The 23,314-nt window shown below is 40.0% G+C and overlaps 1 protein-coding gene across 2 annotated transcripts in view; it reads right to left on the bottom strand.

The window, feature by feature from the left end:
• dnmt3bb.1 (DNA (cytosine-5-)-methyltransferase 3 beta, duplicate b.1) overlaps window positions 1-23,314 on the bottom strand; it is a 38,040-nt gene that overhangs the window by 5,268 nt on the left and 9,458 nt on the right. For both annotated transcript variants that reach the window (XM_042491547.2, XM_042491546.2), the window contains exons 3-16: window positions 11,868-12,018; window positions 10,859-10,944; window positions 10,623-10,760; window positions 9,261-9,404; window positions 7,313-7,471; window positions 7,104-7,211; window positions 5,078-5,219; window positions 4,859-4,981; window positions 4,314-4,358; window positions 4,083-4,162; window positions 2,833-2,945; window positions 2,513-2,696; window positions 2,066-2,150; window positions 1,807-1,952 (exon numbers count right to left, since the gene is read on the bottom strand). In XM_042491547.2, the coding sequence (XP_042347481.1) occupies window positions 1,807-1,952; window positions 2,066-2,150; window positions 2,513-2,696; window positions 2,833-2,945; window positions 4,083-4,162; window positions 4,314-4,358; window positions 4,859-4,981; window positions 5,078-5,219; window positions 7,104-7,211; window positions 7,313-7,471; window positions 9,261-9,404; window positions 10,623-10,760; window positions 10,859-10,944; window positions 11,868-12,018 (1,704 nt within the window). The remainder of the gene's footprint in view (window positions 1-1,806; window positions 1,953-2,065; window positions 2,151-2,512; window positions 2,697-2,832; window positions 2,946-4,082; window positions 4,163-4,313; window positions 4,359-4,858; window positions 4,982-5,077; window positions 5,220-7,103; window positions 7,212-7,312; window positions 7,472-9,260; window positions 9,405-10,622; window positions 10,761-10,858; window positions 10,945-11,867; window positions 12,019-23,314) is intronic.

Raw genomic sequence — 23,314 nt, 5'->3', positions numbered from 1 at the left:
CATAAAATGTTCCAACAATTTAAAATGCTCAGGACTGCTTGTTTTTTCAGAGACATTGTCCAAAACCCCAACATCTCCAGCGTAATATAACAAAAATAAAGAAAACCAGCAAATTTTCATGTTCGTAAAGTTTGAACTGGAAATTTATGGTTATTTTATCCTCAAACATTTATGCGACAATTGAAATGGTCTCTAATTAATATTTTTTAACTGACATATCAATTAAATCTATTCAGCTACACATGTAATTTATTAATTTAACCAGCAACAGGCACAAGACTGCTAAATTAACCCACCATCTCAACTCTAACATCTGCTCAACCTTTGTTCTCTTTCACCTCACTCACACACACTCTCACACAGACACACTCTCACACAGACACACTCTCACACAGACACACTCTCACACAGACACACGCACACACAGACACACACACACACACACACACAGACACACACACACGTCTCCTTCCCCGAACATAAGAGTCCTTTTACAGGAAGACAATGAGGGAAGAGAGGAATGAAAGACATGAAGAGAAAGACAGAAATAGGAATTAAGGAGTGACACACACACACACACACACACACACACACACACACACACACACACACACACACACACACACTTACACTCAGTGTGACTAACAACTAAAAGGGTTCCTGAGGGGATTTTACAGAGGTTGAAACTGCTCTTTGTCCTCTGAACTGAACCACGTCACTGCAGCTGCCAGCCTCTGTTTGGTTCGTGTGTGTGTGTGTGTGTGTGTTATGTGTAACACACTTTTTCATTTTCTCTCTAGTTAAATTGATGCCTCTTTTATGTTTGTGCCCGGCTTTGCGTTGCATCTGTTTGAAAATATAAATTGCAGCCAGAGGAGCTGCTGCACAAGTCACGAGACGGACCGATAAACTGTGCATCACAAAATAAAACCAGAATTTGTTGTTTTTTCATGTGTGTTTGTGCACGGATTAAACAAACTACTCATTTCCGAGGAGCATGTGAAGGCAGCACTTATGCTAAGCTAGGCTAATGGTTCTGTCCAAACGTTACACCCAAATCCAGTCCATCCTTGGAAAAAAAGTAAGCATATGCTCTAAAATGTGCAGCAATCCATCTAGCTATAAATATTCTGTGCAGGTCAATAAAAACAAAATAAATGTTTGCAGAACGAAAAGCGAAAAGGAATTAAAAACAAACGTGTCTCTCTGATGCCTTTCTGCTGACTCATGAGTTCTTTTTCTGATAACCAAAACTGAAGGACAGTTTTATTTTGCCGAAATGTTTATTGTAACTTTAAACATTATGTTTTTGTCCTTTTTAGACAAAAAACAATCCTTTTGAGAGTGGAAAACATGGAATACAATGACAATATTATATTGTCATAAACGTATCTATTTAGTTTACCAACAGAAGTAGTAGTAGCATTTCTAGTAGGTTTCCTTGGCGATTTTGTGTTTCTCACTCTGTGTGTGAGATTCAACAACTTCCCATCATTACGAGTTTAATGAGACGAATCTATTTAACAATTGAACCAAAAAATCGATGTAACCAGTTATTTTGATATTTTACAATGTAACATCAGAATAAAAGAACGATTCATAAAAATCCTATTTCCAATGAATTTTAAGACATTTGTAAGATGAATTTAGGTCATTTTAATATAAATTAAGGCCCCATTTTTAGATAAATTAAGACTTTTTAAGGATCCTTATTCACACAAATTAAACTCCAGGTTTATAAAAGGGAGATGAGCAGGAATGTGTGTTATAAAATGTATATTGAAGTGAAATAAGTGTCTTTCTTACGTTTTTCTTTGTGATGTTCCTGACATCGTGGACGTACTGGATCTTTCCTTCATGTCTGACGACGCCCACTGAGATGGAGTCCTCACACACCTCTGACGCCACGTACTGGTCCACCTTGAAACCCAGGTCCCTCAGAACCAGGTAGCCTGGAGACACAGACATACACCGTTTGTATGGAGCCTTCCAGATCAGTGAAATATCAAGAAATTGGCACAAATCCCTCCATTCACCGTCCGTCTCTCATCATTCACACACTCACCGGTGGCGATGCCGTCAAACAGGGAGAGGACTCTGATCGGTCGTCTCTGCTCTGCGGGGACTGCTGGGTAAATCTTTGGTTTTTCCTGAAAGATAAACAGAAGACAGAAAATAAAGACAAATTCTATTTCAAGCATCTAGTGTCTTATTCTTATCCATGCGGCTAAAAATTGTTCTCATAAGTTGGATGTCACTTCATTACCCAAAGACTGATGATGTGCTCTGCAGGGCTTTTGTATGAATACTAATTAATTAAACATATATTCATACACCCACATACCCAAAGTCAAATATCTACATATTTTCATTGTTATTTACAGAGAAGAAAGACAGAGCTAAACAAGAAAAAAAATTAAGTAACTACGTAAATAAACACTAACCCCACAGATTATTTAAGCTTTTCAAATGATACCAAACGTCTAAAGAAAAAACATCCAAAGTGACTCACAAACTCCTGTCCATTGTCATTGGCGAAGAATGCCTGCAGCTTGAGGCTCCAGTCGTGCCGCCGCTTCAGGACGCCGTACTGCAGCAGCGGCTGGCACATGTAACATCGCCACGGGTCCAGATAGCGAGCGTTGTTGGACGCTCCGGGATCAACCAGGATGTCCAGACAGTCCACGCAGAAACACCTGGAAGGAGGAGAGAAAAAGGAGGTGAATGGACAGATAAAGACATTTGCGGACAAGGAAGCAGTTAATATAATGTGTTCTTTGTGTGTGTGTGTGTGTGTGTGTGTGTGTGTGTGTGTGTGTGTGTGTGTCACACCTGCAGCAGTTGGCGTTTCCACAGAGGAGAACCTCTCGACCTCCGCAGCAAACGGTGCAGTAGGACTGGTAACCGTCGTCATCGTACATGTAGGACATCTCCAGGTACACATCCTGAATACACAGAAATAAAAATACTTATAGGTACTACTTCAAACACCTGGCTTCTTACTGAGGATTGGGATCATTATTGATATTGATACCACTATCGAGACACTAACAATCCGAGTCTTTATCTATACTTTTCTATTATTTGGTGGGAAGACGAGGCGACAATTACACCTGCCGAGGGACTGCTGATGCTAATTAGCTCTAAGCTATAAGCTGGTGCGATGCATCAAATGGTAACATTTATGTTTTAAACTGTACATGGTCCCTTTAACATAAAATAAATAAGCAGTTAATAATAAAAAAACTGCATTGCATTAAACTGTAAGGAGTTTCCAACATTTATATCAGTGAAAGTCGGACAGATATCACAACTGTCTTTCAGTATAAAGCCGCACGTCATGCTCTATTTCTCTCGGTAGTTTACATTAGGTGCGATCTGACAGCGAGACATTACAGTTTGAATATCTGGTACAAGTGATGGGCGTGGGCAAGGCTGTGACCTAACGTAATGTTCCAGGAAACTTGGGATGAATCACTAAAATCTTCCCCCTCTCTTTCTCCGCTGACACGAACTGTGGTCAAAGTCCAGTCATCCAGCTTTTACTGGTCAGTTTTCCTGGTCATCGTGTGGTAAACCAATCTGTCGCATAGCAGCCTTAATATCACAGTGACTCAGCCTTTTTTCCCATTCAGCAATGTTTGGGTTTTTTTGCTTGCCTAAGCACACAACGTCTGGGATATGAAATGTCTCCAGGGCAGGTTAGCGGATTGGCAGCCACTAAACACCTTGCACATAGAAGCTGAGCAGAGCGGATACTTGCACAATGTTTCATTTAATTTAACGAGTTATTGAGTGAGAGATGGCAAATATCTGAAGTTTAGAATAATTTTTTTAGGACATTTTGACTTATAGTTTGAAATCATAAATGTAGCTCTATTTCAACTCACATTAAAAGGGAGTTATTGTCACTTTCACTAGTATGATGTGTCAGCATGTGTGCCAACGAAAAAGTGAGATAAAAACCCCCTTAATGCACCTGAAACATGACCAATGCAGGAAATCATGAAAACGTCACACTCAATAATTCAAATGGATGAGCTGCATATTTGGGGAAATATTAAATAGTGTTTTTGCGCTACCTTGCATGTTTGGCACAGGCCTCCTTCAAACAGCGGGTGGAAGGTTGCTACTCTCATCTTTCCACATGAGAGACAGAACTCTGCAAATACACACATATAGAAACACACACACGTATACACACATACACATTAATCAGCAGTAGAAAAGGTGAATCTGAATGAGACTGTTAATAATGCACAAATCAATTCACACCGGTCAGACAGGAACACCGAACGTAAAAATGTTTTTACCTTCTATACTTCTTTTATTCTTCAGAACTTCATTCACCATTTGTTCTGAAAGGAAACAAAAGACAATGTCAAAAATGAAAATGAAAAGACAAACACATTTTCATCAGTTTCACATTTCACTCAACAATTTGCAATGAGTGTTTTTACCAAAGCAGAAATTTCAGTTAGGGGGCGATCACACCGAGACCCATCGCCAAAAAAGCATCGCCAGCAAAAACCATTGTTTCCGTTTGGTACAGCGCGCTCCTCTCTTGCTGCTGTGCGGTGCATTTTCCTGGCAGTTTTTGGGCACGCATAAAAGTCCAAACATTTTCATTTTTTCTGCTAATGGCATGGAGTAGCAGCGTTTGTCAATGTCACTTGTGATCACGTGCACGCAGTATTCGGCTCGTCGATAGCAAGCTTCTGAATTTAATCAAAAAGGTATCGTAGCAAACTTTGTGATGCCATAAATTTCTTGATCATCCAAAGAACTGATTTTCTAAGTGTATCGTGATCACACTAACAATTAACCCCAAACAGTGGGTTTGACCTTTGACCTGTACCTCTGCTGTAGGACTCCTCGGGCGCCGCCTTGTTCTTACAGAGGCTGACTCTGGGCCGCTTGGCGCTGGGGAAATACTCTGGCAGGGAAACATCGAGGACCTGGTGGTCCAGAGGGTTGCTGTCTGCAGGGGGACACAAAGACGGATCAATTTGACTCTTATCTCCTCGCTTGTGTTTTTTGTAGTTTATGAATGGTCCAGTGCTGCTGCCTTGCTCACCGGCAGTGTGTGTAGGTTTGAGTCCCTCCTCTCCTTTGGGCAGAAAGCCGCCGTTGGCCCAGTCCAGCATGGGTTTGACTTGGTCGTCTGGGTTGTCCGACTCACAGGGAGGGAACTTTTTCTCCGCCCGGATACTGGCCATCTGTGAGGGAGACAGATGTGACATGAAGACAGTTTTAAAATGAAACGAAAGTGACAGAAAGCTCCAAAATATAATTCACTTTTGCAAAATGAGCTCCGAGCATCAAAAGTATGGAGCAGAATGTCCTCATTGTCATTTTATTATGAATTATATGACAGGTTTTGTTACTATCAGAGAAAAAATACAGTTTTAAAGGTTTAAACTTCCTCCTCGTTTTCTAGTCCATGAAGAAAGGAGGCGAGAAATGGCAAGTAGAGAGAGAGACAGTGAGAGAGTGGAGGAGGGTTTTTAAAAAATCTTATTGAGATGTTTGAGTGACTGTCGAGGATCGAGACGAGTTGCAGAGGGATGACAGGATGTAGACAGGGCGAACGAGGTAAACGAAACAAAGTGGCCACAAGCAGAGAGAGAGAAAACAGCAGCATGGAGAGGCCTGCAGTCACACACACACACACACACACACACACACACACACACACACACACACACACACACACACACACACACCTGACAGACAAACACATCTGTCAGCTAAATGTCATTAAGCAGACAGAGTGAAAGAGAGAGAGAGAGAGTCTCCGTAACACAAACACAGACGAGAATGAAAGATGGAGAGAAGTGTTGTAGCTAACAAGTAAGGACATCCACCCGTGCGTTCTCTTACTCACATTTGTTAAGGTAAAAAAATGAATTCAATTTTCAATGAATTCATTTTTTCTGTTTTTTAAAGGTCAAAAATGTACTTTCTGTGCAAGTTTTCAGAGAAGCATGACGCATGAAAGCATGACGATGGACGTTCAAAACATTAGCAGGTTCATTTTAATTGCAGCCACCTCCTCTGCCGTCATTATTTCTACTCCAAGGCCACACAGGCGTGTTATGTGAGCGTTAATGGAAAGTCCCCTACACGTGGGCCACGTATGAGGGATGTCTGGGATCTGGTAATCCACGATTTCACCAAGGAATTGTGGATTCAAAACTTGCAGATGATCCGCTCAAGTTTTAAAAACTTCTGTGATGAGGTGGGGTTTCTCCTACTTTCCAAGTTGCAATTCCAACTTTAGAGGGTGTTGCAGTTGAAATTTCAAACTGAGAATTCAGAAACTCTGAAGTCATTTGCTCTTTCAACAACTCATTGTGTTACTGACTAGGCTGCGTGTCGAATCGGTCCTGTCAGTTTTCTGTTGTCTCTTCTTGAGAAATGAATTCTGACTACCACCACCTTCTGCTTTGGACAGTAATTTCCTCTCACGCAGGTGCAGAACATGCCTGCTTGTTTAGTGTCGACTTTAGTTTTTGTGGTGCAAGTTTTTGGCCAAGATTCAAGCAATTAAAATATTCTTTATCTCATGTGCAATCGCATATTTTCCGTCTGTCTCTCCACCTGCATGTTGTCTGATAAATAATCTGACTTTCTCCTCTCTTGTCATCCTCCGTCTTATTTTAATGACGGGATAAGATACAGGTAATGATAGTGTGGAGGAATCCTTTTGACACATCTGTGTTTATTTTACTTGGCCAATGGTGAATGAACACATGCACACGCACACGCACACACACATACACACACACACACACTGTAATGTAAACGTGCATTAATGCCCTACCAATGAACCAGCATTGTTCTTGGCAGGAAAACCTCACAGTATGTTTTTACAGCAGACCTCAGATCAGAAACATAATCCACCACCGTCACCTCCTGAACACACACACACACACACACACACACACACACACACACACTCTTGCGTATCGACAGTGTAATTGGAGCCACCTGCACTGAGGCAAAGGAGGGCAGGTGCACTCTGCTCTGCAAATAAAAGCAAAGGTCAAGTAAAGATTAAGGGAGTTATATCCGAAAGAAAGATCCACGTTGACACTCACCTCCAGTGCTTGAAAGATCGCCCTGCGGTAGGAGGCCAGCTTGGTGTAAGAGGCCTGGCTGAAGAACTTTGGGAAGGCGGTGATGGAGTCCAGTTTGTCGGCTGAAACCTGGACAGAAACAAACGTGGCATCAGACAAAGAATGACATGTACAGCTGTTATTTTATTTCACTCCTTCAGTCTGTTTGGTTTTCCTCCTCCTGTCCTCACCTCAGAGAACTTCCCGTCTCCAAACCACTGCAGCCACCTCATGCCGTGGCTGGCCTGCCGTTTGCCGGTGGCGCGCCACGTCACCACGATGCCGGGCCACCAGGAGAAGCCTTTGATCTTCCCCCACACCAGCTCGCCGATGCCAAAACCCTTGCTGTCCTGAATGGAGGAGAGAAAAGGTCACGATCTTGTGCTTTGTACTACTTTACAAATGCAAAAAAGTAGAGTCAACATGGTGACAAAATGTAGAGTCAAGAAAAGTTTGCGGTGTGGAGAGGAGGGAATTAGGGCAGAAAATTCAAGTTACTGATGAAAGATTTTTTGGGAACCTCTCTCTTCCTCTGATCTGCAGGTGCAGCGTACAGATGAGAAAAAAAGGACACTTTGGCAGAAATATCTTCTTGTCTTGATGCCTCGATGAAAGGAGGATTCATGAGTTTTTAGATGAAGAGAGGAAGAATAAAGGTGACTTGAAGAGAGCTAGACTGATGGTTTGACAGAAAGAAAGAAAATTTTGAGAGAAATTTGTTTGATGCAAAAGCTGAAAACCAACCTTGACATATTAGTTTGCAGAAACCCTTAACATTTATCTTGGATGAAGATGTAGAAAAGAAAGTAGGGAAAAGGTTGATATTTGGGGAGAAACACTTTAACTTTCCCCTACAGCTATAGCTAAAAGTTAAGGGGCCTGACACATCAAGCAAACAACTGACCATGGATCAATGTTCGATCACTAAGTCATTTTTGAAGTCACTCATTTTTGCGGAGCTATAACTCATGTACCGTGTATTTTTAATCCTTTAAGTCTATACAATAGAAATAAAAATAAGCTCTAACTTCTGACCCTGACTTCTGATCCTCTAGGTGTCACAAAGAAAAGCAAGTTTTAAATTTCAACATCACATCTAAATTTTATCACGATTAATATTCAGATGTTTTAAGCATCAGGGTTTGTCCTCCTCGGCATCAATCTACACTTTGCTCCTTTGCTCAGGTGTTTCCTTTATTTCTGCTGTTAGCTTTGAACTTTAGTCTTAAAGAAAACATCAAACGCCCCCAATAATACCACAAATCCCCCCCCCCTTGTTTTTCTTTTGAACGTTATGTGTGCTGGTTTGTGAGCAGATTTCTACACTTGCAAACAAATCCCAGTTGAGCTGAAGCTATGTGATCCTTCAGTCCGCTCTAGGAGAGAAAACCCATTAGGTTTTGTAATGGAGTCTGACTCCTCTGCAGGATGCTACACTCCACTGATTCAGCAGGGGACGAGTGGAAACACACACAAACACAGAAAAAAGTGTGTGAGATGCCGTGCAGGCAGAAGACATGCAGATCTGTATGAGCGCACAAACACACACACACACACACACACACACACACACACACAAGCCTGGCTGTGCAGACTGGCGGTCATCCTGACCTGAATGAAACTATTGATACAGAGCAAACACAGCCAGACTCTGTGTGTGCATGTGTGTGAGTGTGTGTGTGTGTGTGTGTTTGTGGCCACCTGCATTAACACAAGGCCAGGTGGAGGAGGCTCTGTGGTCTGTGAAGGGAGTTACCCTCCTCCTCTTTCTATCGCTGCCAAACCTCCACTTCCCCTTTTTAAAATATGCCGTCTCTCCTGCACAGCTGCCTGACTCTCTCTTTTCTTCCCCTTTGCTCATCCTAAACCCTTTTTTCAAGAGTGCTTTCAAGGTATATTTCTGACGATTGGTGGGTCAATTTCAGACTTTTTTTAAAGTATATTTAATTTACCCTTAAGTGTAAATGGGAAAGTGCTCCAAAACCTCAAACCTCCAAGAATGCGCAATCCTTTAAACTTGCTTACAAATGTTTTTGCATCGTAATCTGAAAACTGAAGTGGTGATGGGTTAACAGTCATCAGTTATTACATTTTTCCCCTGTGAGTGGGTGCACATCTGGTTTCTCTAACACATCTTACATTATACTCCGGCTGGATCTCTGAGCTGGATGAGGTGCTGATGCTCTGGGCCGAGTCCTTGGAGTCTTGTTCCATCAGCTCCAGACGAGGGGCCTCAGGTACCCCGCCGGAAACAACCACAGCCACCCGAGGGCCACCACCACACTGCCAGAGAGAGATAGAGTTTTATTAGACTCAAAGGAATATTTTTGTGAGAGTAAAAGACAGAAAAAGACATGCAAGGTACTTTTTTTTACGGCTGTTATTATCCCTCCTTCATACCTATGATAAGTACTTTTTAAGTGTCCTTTAAGAAGTGCTCTACACCTGAGGACAGACTGTTATAGAAACATAAACAATCTCCACCACACACACAGTCAGACACACCACCCTGTCATCTCCACCATAAATCACTGCAGCTTCTTCAAGACCCTTTGAAGGACCTGAAGGCCCCGGCACACGTATTTATATTTTAAACTTGTAGCACAAGGCACAGTTTTGTATTTAAAACACTTTACTCACTCAGCACATTAGCAATATTATAATTTAAATATTCACATATTTATGCTGATTGTTTGTTAATTAATTGAATTAACAAACAATAATGTTAACTATACAACTGCAAGATGACTGTGTTTCCACTGAGTGATGTTATGCAAATTCTCCTCTGGTGATAACATTACAAGAATCATGGCGATGGATGTTCAAAACATTAGCAGCGTTATTTCTGCTATTTCTCCTATGAAAGAAAAAAAAGTATGTTTTTTTTATATCTTTCAAGATAAATGGGATTTTTTCGAGACTGATGTTTCCATAAGGCTTACTTCGTAATCGCAGTTTCAATTTACGCAATTTGAGGGTTAATGGATTCCCAATGACAAACAAAAGAAGAAAGAACAGATGAGCACTTTTTATTCTCTGATGTATTCAACAGCTCAAATCTGCAGGAGTTCAAAAGGAAAATTTGTTTTTACAACCACTTCTTCTTCATAGTTGTGGACATCATTCCTCTGACTCACGGCTTTTTATGGAGACACCAGGATGTGGGGAAATGAAAACAAACTTGAACTGACTGAACCGTTGCTTAGAATTTTCCACAGTATTGCAAAACTGTGCGCTGCAAACTACAACAAGTAATGAGGGTCAAAGAACATGTTTGTGTTTATCCGTGTCGGACAGGGACCTGATTTAGATGATTTGGGTATTTAGTAAATAAGAATTAGTCCTGAGGGAAGTCATTCAAATAAGAAGGGACAAATAGTATTTGAAAACGGGCGACATTGCATGGTTTAATGTTTTAATCATAACACATTTCTGCAGAAGCAACATCTCTGCATGGGGTAAAAAAATGTGTGTATGTGTGTGTGTGTGTGTGTGGTTTACCAGTAACATGCTGTGCTCCTGTTTGCGGCTCTGTCTGCGAGGTTTGTTGTGTGCATGTGGAGTCAGACCGGCCTGGTAGATGGTTCTGGGTCGAGGTGTCTGTCTCAAACTCAGCTGAGACGCTCCTGAAGTCTTGTCCTGGAAACACACACACAAACACAGTTAATTTAATGTCAAGTTTCCCCAAAGAAGATTTATTAACACACTTCCACGAAATCACATATTTGTGGTCATACCTCGCTGTAGGAGTCCCAGGTAGTTTCCTCCTCCTCTGACTTCTTCCTGCTCCTCTTCCTGCTCCCCCTCGTACACTGGTTACCATCTGAGAGGAGACGGAGAGAAGATCAACAGACGGTTCGACAGATGGCCGAAATGAAACTTAATATTTTCAAGAGAAAACGTGCAGACAGAGAGTAGCAGGACTGTCAATTTTCTCTGTTGTTTCTTCTCTGAAATACACCACATTGGATTTGCCTTTGAGCTTAAAGTGCTAAATGTCGGCTTTGAAAGAATCAGTTTAGTCCCCAGTTTCGGGAGAATGCAGTGATTCCTGTGTGATCCCAAACAAACAGGATTAAGATAAAAAAAAAGCAAGAAAAGGAGCACTTTCTGGACTCAAAGTCAGTCCGATCGAGGTGCTCTTTGCGTCAGATACACTGAGATCTATTTGACTCTTTGATGAAGGCTTGAAACGCGTCACAGTGTGTTTTTAAGGTCCAACATGACCATGGCATGAAAATAAAAGCCTTTGACATTACGATCTGCACAGATAAAAACTCCACACTTACAATAAAAAACAATAATCACACCTTTACAGTCTAAACAAAAACTACATCAGACATACAGTTGCACATAATCCCAGTTAAACTAAGCACATTAAATGCATAAATGTTATCTGCCCTGAAAAACCAGTATCAGTTGACCCTTTGGCCCCATTTAGCGGCCAAAACCAACAGAAAATCATAACGTAACTGTATTCAAAAGCTGCCATTGGGTGATTTTTTGTCCAAGTGAGCTAAGGATGCAAGGTTAGCAACTGGCAAATTAATTAACAGCTTTATTATGATGCTTTTTAAATGCACACTGGCACCTTAAAACATTTTAAGAACAAAAAATATTCTTAATGTGGATCAATTCATTTTCTGTGTGGATTATTGTCTGAGGTTTAAGATACGAAAATGTGTCACTGCCTAAGTACTTATGCTGATGTCTGTGCGTGTGTGTGTGTGTATGTGTGTGTGTTACCTTGAGGTGAGGCAGCGTCTCCGTTCTGCTTGGGGCTGAAGGGGGATGGCGGTTCAGCCGCGGTCAGAGGGCTGTTCTCATTGATCAGCTCCAATCCGCTGTCGTTCTCTGATAGGCCCTCAGCTGGAGGCGTGTCTCCGTTCACCGGCGCCTAAAGAGAGAGGAAAAGGAAGGGAGCGTTAGATAAGGTGACTCATTCACTTTAAGCGAAGTATTGATTGATTGATTGATGCGATAAGGAGGAAGACTTAAGTGATGAAATATGTCAACTACGGCGAAGAAGTGAGGAGTGAAACTGATGAGAGAATAGAGTGAAGAGAGTTAACCACAAATCCCAAGGTGCACTTCAGTTAGGCACATCCAAATACCATGCTGAAAATTCTGCTACAAAGGCATTATTCTTTCTGGAAAACTGCTTTAACAATCTGCTTCTTAAATGACGTAAACTTTCACATTCGGGATTAATTTTGGATTTGTCGCTGGATCTTTCAAAAACATGGGAAGAAGAAAAATAAAGTAAAATATTAGTAAAAGTTCGAGAAAAAATACCAGAAAATGGGCATAAACAAACAAACAAACAAACAAACAAATAAACAAAAAAAAATGGAGAGTCAAAAAAAGGCCTGATTTAATTAGATAATAATTCTGTAAAATACTTTTATTGACATTTTTCCCTGCGTCTGAACGCAGTATAAAAGGACTGATTTCTGTCCAGGTTTCCAGGCTTGGACATCGTTTTAACTCCACAAACTCTTTTTAATTTCTTTCTTTTCATTTTTTAAAACCATGATGTCTAGAAACCACTTAATAGAACATAATTAAGTACTATGGAAGAGAAGGAGAAGTGTTGCCAGTAATAACACACCTAAAGGCAGCCTCCACCTGACGGCCCACCCAAAGCCGAAGATGATCACAGCGTGTTTGATACGGCGACTGACATCAACGCTCAACATCCCCAGATTTAACCTGTCAGTCTGTCGGATATGCATAGCGTCCAAAGTATATAACAGTAAACACCAGTCTTTGACTGCACAGGTTTGATACCTGATACTAAGCGGTCACCAGATATTCCTGTAATCTAGTAACACACAGCTCAGAGCACTTAAAATCCCTCAGCATATTAGCTTGTGTATTGTATGTCCACTAAATATGGGCAATTGGCTTCAATCCCGCTGCCAGTGAACACACAGCTGCAGCACACGCGTCTACCTTTCTGTTAGCTTGTGTGTGTACGTGAAGATTTTTTGTTGGTGTGTCCGGGCGACATCACGGACAGGCTGGAGAACAAGTGAACAGGAGACAGCAGAAGGAACAGGGTTATTTGAAAACGTTTCAGTGTCTTCTTCTATTTATATATCTCTTACTTATTCAGTCTCTCTTTCAAACTCGGTGCAGACTAACTTGGAGTAATATTTGAGCGCAGCTTGAAAGGAGATGGAGGGTAATTAGTGGCTGCGTCATTGCATCTCGCAAGTTAAGGAGCTGAAATTACCACGTTCACCAGGGTGTTGTGTTCCCATCAATGTTGATCATGCCGTTAAAACCCATGTCTACTGCAGAGTTATTTGACATGTAAATGTCAATCGTAAGTAATTCTATTGCATTAAAAAGCCAGATGGTGGCATGTTTTTGTGCAGTGGGAATGAGGCTATAGATACCAGTAATATTTACTTAATTACATCTGATATGAAGCTTTTTCCTCAAGCAATTCAAAAAACAAAAGGAAGTATGACTAATATCCCAAACACTAAAATGTCAAGTTTTTCGTTGACAAGACAAAAGATTAAAACAGAGCAGTTGTTAAGACAAATCACTTTTAAAAAAAGGTTTTTAAAAAAGCTGCATGGCATGAATGTCTTTTTGAAAGTCAAACCTTCCCTTCCCTCGGGGCGTTGTTTTTATTAATGAAACACATTCTTGCTGTTTTATTTTGCTTAGGTGCGCAAATCAAACATTTACACTGCCAATATATCTAAACTGTTTAACTTGTCAGAGACCATGAGGTGCACCCGCATGTCCACCTGAGGTATCCTCTCTGACTCAACACAAACACTGCACAAGAATAACACAGCGGATGATGAATGTATGAGGTATTAACTCTCGCTGACGGTGAGTCATCCGCCGTCACACAGGTGGCCTGAAGGTGAGCAGGAAAGCTTTTATTACTGTTTTTCTCTGCATCACCTGATCTCTCACCTCAATGAAGGTTAAGAAACCAACCTGCCCAGACACGAATTTAAGACATCCAACTTAAAGGTACTGATTCCAGCTAATCCTGCTTTCTCCATTTAGATTAGAGGAATACAGAGAACAAAAAAGCAGATATTGATGTAATTAGGTAACACGTTGGGAGATTTGTGAGTGTGTATGTTTAAATATGTACATGTGTCTGTGCGTACGCATGTGTGTTTGTGTGTGAAAGATGAAACCAGGGATGTTCAGCAGTGGTAACTAAGCATTAGCTGCTTCATGCTGTGAAATGCCAGAAGGTCATCTGTGTGTTGCAGCAACAATAGTTGTGTTTCCAATGGGAAAACTCGGGCTAAAACCTACACTGTAAAATCTGACATGTTGATCTTACATAAAATAATATAGGAAACCGATTGCCTTGAAAAAGTCAAGTGTATTTGACTTCTACTTGTGGAATTTAATTAAAATTCTATCTGTATTTACTAAATTTTGTCAAGTTGTTGCAACTTAAAAATGACATGTGAAATCACTTTGTTTTTTCTAAGTTTTGCAACTTCAGTAAACCAAGTTAGTCCGACTTAACTTGATCATGACAGCTAGGATTTTGACAATAATGAAGTTCAGACATCTGTCAGTTTTGTGTTAATTTGAAAATGCAAATATGACTGAGTAGTTTGCAGCCACCAGAATACAGATATAAGGCACAGTAAACTCGGTTTACTGAAAGTTGTCATTTTGAACTTGTAACAACTTCAATTACATAAAACAAAATTTAAGTACATTTAAAAAATACTTAGAAAGTAAATATAAATGAAGGCTTACAGCTATATTTACTTACATTTTTCAAGGCAATTGGTTTCCTAAATTTTTGTTAGTAAGACCACCCCGTCAGATTTTACAGTGTAGGAGGTGGGAGCATTTACAGGAACAGCCTCGTAGTCGGTCCTTTGTGTCTCCATTTTAGTGTAGGTCCCTGATAGGACCCACTGGACAGTTTTAATTGTGACGTAATCATTCATTTATGCCGCATTTATGTAATGTTGGAGTTTCCGAGTTGGGAAGTCATTCTTCCGACTTTGTTGTGCTCATGTGCTTTGAGGTCATTAAGTGGGAACAACATGGGAACTACACGGAAGATGAGTTGCATTTTAATACTAAGAGTGTTAAACAAGAGGCTGTTTCCATACGGTAATTAAAAAAAGTTTCTTACCATTGACCAAACATTAAATTTTGCCTACCATGTTTATGCACTTATGACATCAAGTCGGCAACTCGCGTAATGAAACCATCTCTGCCAAATAGGTTTTCCAACAGGAGACGTCATTCATGTGAATTTTCCCAGTTGGAAAGTCGTCATTCCGATTATTCGGACATTGCATACACGCTTGTTTTGTTGACGTCCCACCCAATAGTTTTTCGGGGTTGCACTGAGGCACTTAATCCTAGTACCTGCCCCCATAAAAGTCCTCATAAATTGTCCAACGCGCCGGTATCTTCAAACTAACACACATTTATTATAGGTCAGTGTGGTAGACAACTGGAGTGAATGGAAATGTGATTGCTCACAGTAAACTGCTTAATAATAATAATAATAACAATTAAGTGTGATTTTTTTGGTTCAGTCTCACACATGATTAGTCTTTATTTTTCGGTGCTAAAGAGACAAAGACAGAACAAAGCAAAGAGACAGAGCAGCTGTGCAGCAGATGGAAAATTGTGAGATCGTGCTGACTTTTCAAGGAAAATCACAGCTATGCGAATTTGAGGCTGTTTGTGATTTTTAAATGTCGTAAAACAGGGAATGAGTGTGGTGTGTGAGCGTGTTTGTGATGCCAAATTTCCCCTATAATGAATGAACTCAATGAACTTGTCTGAAAAGTGTGCGCTCAAGATGCTTGAGAGCGAGAGCTGCTGAAAGGAATTAGGAGGGAGAGAGACAGACAAAAAAGGCGAGAGGCGGGGGGTCAGCACGGTCACCAGAACTTCAGGAATAATCTTCTAAGGATAATGAACATTTACAGAAAATTATGTAAAATTATGTTGGTTGAGGCCACCTAACAGCTTCTTAAGACAAAAGATCAGAGTCACAAAATCATTAGGGATCGTCTCCCGAGGACCATAAATAATCTTCACAGTGTTCACAGTTTTGTGATAGAGCATTAGGAATACTGATGTAGTTTACAAAACTAGATATATTGGCTAATATTCACTTTTTTGACAAATTTCATAAACATATTTCAAATGGATCCTCTAAATTTCTTTGACCTAATGTGTTTATCTGTCTAACCAATTTCTCAGCTGATCTCTGCACAGAGAAATGAACTGATCTGGCAGAAAAGGAGAAAGAAATTAAAATCGCATGTAACCAGAGCACAATGTAATGTCTCCAAGTTGCTTGTTTTGTCCAACAGTCCAAAATACAAATAAATGTCATTTACAAAGACATAAGAATATAATGCAGCAAATCCTCACATTTGAAAAGCTGGAAACAGAAAATATGTTGGGCATTTTTGGATAATAATGTACAACTGTATTTCACTATTTAACAAACCAACTGATAATTTCAGCACTCTCCAAATCAAAATGTTTGCTTTTAGAGGCTAAATGATGAGAAAAATCCAAATATAGTTAAATTTTTCTGCTAAAGAGGGAATTTTTAGTCATATATTAGCTTTCGATAAGACGATGCTGTTTTATTACATTAGAGTTTTAAACTATTCACGTTAGCCTCTGAACGTGAACGCGCCTCCTCTTGATATGTTTTCAGGATTGACAGCAGGTGAACGGAGGTGAAGAGTGACAGCAGATCGAACAGGAAGACTTTTTGGTAAATGAGAGTGACGAGTGATGAAAGAAAGAACAGCACCTCTGGCTGAGGAGAGGCAGAAGAGGAACAGCTGTTGGTAAAAGCCCTCACAGGTGTTTATACTGCAGTACGGCTACTGTGTGGACTCGTTATCTGTCCATCTGTGCAGACAAATACACAGACTGGAGCTGCTCAGTATCCAAGTCTGACAAAAAACATGAATGGAAGCCACACGTGTAACTGTGCTTTCAGGCCAGATGGAGCTAGTTTGCTGTCGTAGAAAACTATTACACGAAAGTATAATATTTATATGAATCTATGGTTCATCCACGGTCATGCATAGGTGCTTTCTGAGGCCTCAGAGTCCTTCACAGTCTGCATGCAGGCATGTGAGGATGCTGTGCCTATTTATTGCTCGTGCTACCAAAATCGACAACTACCAAACTCATCAAAATGTTAAGTATAGCAAGCATCTCTTATTTATGTTGTTTTTTAGCTTGTAGGCAAAATTGGTGTAAAGACATGGCCCCCTTCAGTAGAGAAATGTGAAATTACCTTTTGAGTGACAAACTTTGCACTGATAGTAAAGTCAGTAAAGATACATTTTAGGGGACATAAACATGAGAAAAACACATTTATAATGCAGGGTGACCTTAACTTCTGTTTTAGTGAGTTGCTTTCGGGGGACAAAAATCGACACAATCTTAGTCCAATCAGGTTCAATGTATGTTTCACTTTCAGACCATTTATTCATTTAACTTTTAGTGCAGGACACCTACCACTCGACCCCATTTAGTCTTGGCAAAGCGCTAGAAACATCAAAAAGTCTAAATTTGTAGAAAATGTCCGTGCGTTTACATCTGTGCAGTGTTTCACTTTATTCTGAGTTTTTTTTCTGTTTTTAAATTTTACCATTACATTTGTCCCTTTAATTGAGGGAGCTCTTCAGCCTGTAAAACCTGGACATTTTCTCTTCATACGCTTTCAATTTGAAAAATATCACCGAGTTAAATGAAAATGGAATTGGACAGAGTGAATTTCAGACAACATGACCTCCATGTCCCCTCTGATATTTAGCAGCCCTGGATGAACGATCACAGCTGGAGGAAATCTGAATCTGCAGCACAGCTGTAAGTTAGTGGCTTCAGCTGCCACAAACTCCACTACTAACACATTAACACATGAAAAACACGAGTTCAGAGGAGATAAAGTGACCCTAAGGCTCATTTGAGCAGCTTCCTGTTTCGCATTCATATATTCGCACCTGGCAGCTGCCCAGTTAAGACTCGGCTGGCAAGTTTTCAGGACATTTTTCCATATTTTTGGGATAATTTTCCAACAATCCTCCCTTCTTTTTAAAGCTATTTTTTAGGGTAATTTCTTGCCACATTTTACAACATTTTTGCAATTTGCAGGGCATTTTATGTCAAGTTGCTGATTGCCTTTTCCCCCTGTTTTGAAAAGATATAAGACAAATTTTCTCCGCTTTGAAAGAATAAATACAGCCAATAGATGTCGGTGGTGGTGTTTGAGGCCACTGAATACATCGTGACACGTGGTGACATGGTGACTTCAATCTCACTTCAATCACTGCCTCCACGATCTTCAGTGGCACTGCTCTGTTTTGTTCCTCGGGTCATCTGAGTGAGCGAGCCAGTGAGTCGGAGTCAATGCTCGGGTACACTCGGCTGCATTCGGCTGTCGTTAATCACTTCTACGCATGCTCTACGGGCCAGTAGATCCGGGTATGTTACACTTTTCTAAACCCGGAAAAAGAGTTTTCTCTGCTTCACGCGCCACTGAGCAGCTCTCATAGCGATGAATGAGGCCCAGCCCCCACATCCATGAAATGTGCCCTTTCAGTATTTGTAATTTAAGGCATTGATTGACGGGTAAATCTAACCAATGACAATCCAGAGAAAGAGTGCACCACAGGGCTGCAGACAGAAAGCCGAGACACAAAGACGCAGTGAAGCTTCAAAACAAGACTGAACTCTTTATCTCGCATGCTCCAAGTGGTAATTAGCCTCTGGCATTGTTTGGACTAAAGTACATTAAGACTTATCCAGTGTAAATCTACAAGAATGCAAAGTGGAAGTTTTTTAAATGATCCTGAGAAATCCAGATGAAGATTATTTACGACCCTAAGTGACACTTTGTTCTCGTGCCTCAGAGGCAAAAATTAACTATTTGTGGAGCCAGTTGGCAGCAGCTCTGATGAAATATCCAACTTACAACCTTTTTCTCGACATGTTTGACAGAAAAATATGCCATAAAAACGCTGAAGATTGATCTATACAAATAAAAAAATGACAAATTATTAATCTATAAATAAACTTCCAGTTTTTGGACATATTTTCTAGAGCTAAATCTTTCTGCCCATGCTAATGACACAGACTGAGGGCCTCAACACAGTGTCTGTTTGTTCAACATTATTGAAGCAGACAGGAAACATTTGGTTATTTACAGCAGCGGCCTGCGGGCAGTGGTGACAGACGAGGGAAGTCGCACATTCACACCTGGAGCCTGATTACTATGACGGCTCTGTGTGTGTTTTGCAGCAAAATTATTCATCAACCGGTGAATAGTTCTTTTCAGTGACTTTTTAGCCTAATTTGCAACTTCAGTTTTTGATTAACACATAACTCTTCTTCTACCGAGCTGCACAGACAGACAAAGAGACAGACAAGCAGAGACCTCAGGGTTTTTCCATCTGACTCCAGCTCCCATTATCTCCCTCAAATTCTTTCTTGAGATGTAACCCTCCCTCTTTAGCAGCAAATTAATGTTTGCCTCAATTTCATTCACACCATAAAAAAAGGCTGGAAACAGTACAGTGCAAGTTTTAAAAAAAGCTTTCTTTTTCTTTTTTGTGTGTGTCAGCAGCAGTTTGAGATCAACTGGATTAGATAATCAGCTGCTACAGAGCTGGTGAGTGAAAGCAAACTTTCTATTAAAAAAATCACACTAACAAGAGTGCTGTCGTTCTAAGAATTACCATGCTCTGTTTCTACATAAATCACCACATGCTTGAGTTTTACTTCAGCGTTCGGCTGCCCAGAGTCGCTCTGCAGCCTGAGTGTGATGGTACATATATTCAAAAAGTGCTCCGAATTAATGGTTAAAAAATGATAAATTAGTATTTACTTGCATATGGATATTGTGGCAAGCTGCCTACAACAGGACAGCTGATCAGGCTGTAGTACTTTCTAATTAATCATCATCATTTATATGCACATTTACATGTACATATCCATATATTCTATATTTTCATAGTGTAACATCCCCCTGATATTTCCAACTGTGCAATATTTATAGATTACATTGCTATATCTTTATGGTAAATTTATTCATCACAATTAAAATAAAACAATTGTAGGTACACAGAGAAAAGGCAGCAAAGACTGCAGCTTTGTGGCTACAAATGCTTAGAGATTAAAAGCTGAAAAACAAGACACAAACCAGCTTAATTTTTGTTTTTTGTTTTTTTGTGACAGTTTCTGCTACAAACTTTCATCTCACTTCCACTTAGTGAGATCTCTCATATAATGCCAGGAATAGAGCAGCAGTTAAATCAGTGAACAGAAAATGGGATTTGATGTCGGCCAGGTAGCTGTGTCTATTATCATCATTATTACCCTCCATTAACCTGCCTTACTGGATATCCATCACTTCTCCTCCTCCTCCTCCTCTGAGCTGCTGGCAGACGTGAACAAGCCCAGTGAAGCATTAAAGTAGCACAAATGATCCTTTTTCTCCCCTCTGCCTCCCTCTTTACTCTCTTTTATGGCAGAAACACTGCAACTACAACTATTTCTATCACTACAGTGTCAAGTGTGTGGAACATGTCTGCACTCTCTATGACTCTGTGTGTGTGTGTGTGTGTGTGTGTGTGTGTGTGTGTGTGGTAAATCAGAGTGTAAAGCCTTTCACTGTGCAGAGTTCACCTACGTCACACACACACATTCCACACTGAGCAACAGTCTGCCCCGCGGCGCTCCGACGGCGCTGTCAAAACATCTTAGCGAGGCCTAAATGATTAGAGACGCAGGTCTAAGGCTAACACTTGGGACACGGCTGCTTCAAAACGCTGCATGCAGTAAATCGTCACCTGAGGCGGTTTGAAAGCCCTGAGATTGTTGTCTTTTGTTAACAAAGAACTGAGGAAAAAGTGTTTTTTAGTTTTCGTCTGTGATGCTGCAAGCCTCGACAAACACGCAGTCATACAGTTTACAAAAGTACAGAGGAATGAAGCGGACTATTGCCGTTCTCTTTGATACCTACAGTAAGACACGAATCCAAGATGCACCGCACTAACTTGTCTTACATTTTTTTATGTGACGTAAAATGACCTGTTTGTCTGAGGCACCCTGTCTGCAGCTTGGGAGGAGGGTTGCAAAGGGTCAGTACATTTCTGGAAAATCTTCAAAAGAAATTAAGCTTTGGCATTTAGGAATAAAGCTTTTTATTTGCCAAATAATATATAAAAATCATACCTTTTTCCCCAAAGGTGCAGTATGTAATGTTTAAACAGTTTATTGTTGAGTTATTCTCAAGATTTCAAATAGCGATACTTTGGGCTGGTGGTTCAGTGCAACTACCAACCCAAAGTATCGACATCCAAACGACATCCAAACGACTCCATGAATCCAGCTCCTCCATGTTTGTATGTCGTTTGGATGCGTCGTAGCGGCGACTTAATCGCGATAAGTCCTTTATTTAGCCACCAGCATGAAACTTGTTGTTCCCTCTCTCTCCTCGGGCTTTCTCTCTCTCTGACAGACACACACACACAAAGCAGGGCTTTTGCAGAGCTCCAGACTGTGATTATGGAGCACCACTATGACTTAAAAATACTATTAATATATGAACTGGAGCGCTGTTAAGTTTGTTTCCAACATAGAGAATAAATCTTCACATTTAATGGTTCTTTTGTAATAGTCTAACTTAATGAGCGGTAACTGATATACTTTTCCTTTTGCTTAAATAAATGTGTACGCAGGTACTTTTACTTGTTCTTGAGTAGCAAAATTTCTTTAAAGTTACTTCACTTTTACTTGTACTTGTGTGGCAACTTTAAAGTAAAAGTACAATAGTCCAGTGCACTGTCCGATCATCAGAAGTCATATCCTCTCAAACCAAAAAATAATTTACTCGTATTTAACTGCTGACCCTGTCGTTAATATTCAGGCTGTTTTCTCATGCTACCCTCCGGCTGTCCTCAGATGTCTGTTCACCTCACCCAGGCCTAAATTTATGCTTGATCCCAAAATGCTTGAGGCTAAAGACCTTTCTGCAAGTCCAAACTCCAGTTCAGGTTAAAGGTGAAAGAGCCTAAACCAAGCACCCTCAATATGTATGTTTGTTTGGACTAGAATTGGGTTCTGAGATTTAAAAAACACCACATTGGTTAAGGTCGGGGTCTGAAAAATCTCTTTACAAATCCTCTACTTCTGTATCCTGGTAGTTTCACATCGTGAGTCACTCTGTGATTCCCTCTCAAACACTGTGCAAACACTCAGAGGCCATTTAGCAACAACGTTATCTATCTGGCAACGTTGAGTTTTACATCTTTAAAAGACAATCCTCAAATTTTAGGTGTTGGGTATTCAGTCGTTCATAACTTCAGTTATTGATAGTGCCTGAAAAGCTAAATATTAATGGATTACATCTAATATATTGGTGGAGAATTTAAAAGGATTTGGATATGACATGGGCTTCTGGCTTCATAAAATGTTATCAAACCTACCATTTCTCTTTTTGGCATACTTTACTTCTATATATATTAAAAAGAAATATGATAATACAACAATTTAATTTAATACATTTTTTAAATTATAGGACTTAGACATTCCTACTGGTGTATCAATACCCGCAAAATTTGTAATATGCATATTCTTTGTTTTTCATTGATTAGATGCATCTATGTCAAAGCTTTAACTTAATTTTTATTTTTGGTTAATTTTTAGGTAATATTCTTGATTTAGTTTTACCTTTTTTGCTACTTTTTCTGCCATGTTTTGTTAAGATGCTTGGTGCCAACTTCACCCTTTTTTGGGAGAAATAAAACTAATGTGTTTCAATATGTTTCTTAAGAGTGAACATCGAAAATTATGTTACAGAATTACAGAATCTTCTTTTTACTTTTTGTTAACGTTCATATAATTTTGGTCACTTTTTCTCACACTTTTTCTCACATTTCATTTTAGGAAAGAAATTAAGCCAATTTCCTCAGGTTTCAAAGGGTTATATATTGAAAATTATGTTACAGATTTATTATTATTTCTTCACACTTTTTCCCCAAGTCATTTCCTTTTTTTACTTTCCCCTTTCTTTGTTTTAATGCTAATTTTCAGTTTTGTTATTTTTATTGGCTAATTTTTAAGTCACTTCTCAAATTTCTCACTGCCTTCTGGTCAAGTTTTTGAAAGAAATCAAGCCAGTCTGCTCA

This window comes from Plectropomus leopardus, chromosome 9 (genome assembly GCF_026936395.1).
Source record: "Plectropomus leopardus strain MGB_pleo_1.0 chromosome 9, ASM2693639v1, whole genome shotgun sequence".
Lineage (NCBI taxonomy): Eukaryota > Metazoa > Chordata > Actinopteri > Perciformes > Serranidae > Plectropomus > Plectropomus leopardus.
The sequence above is the reverse complement of the archived record's forward strand: the minus strand, read 5'-3'. Positions and strand labels throughout refer to the sequence as shown.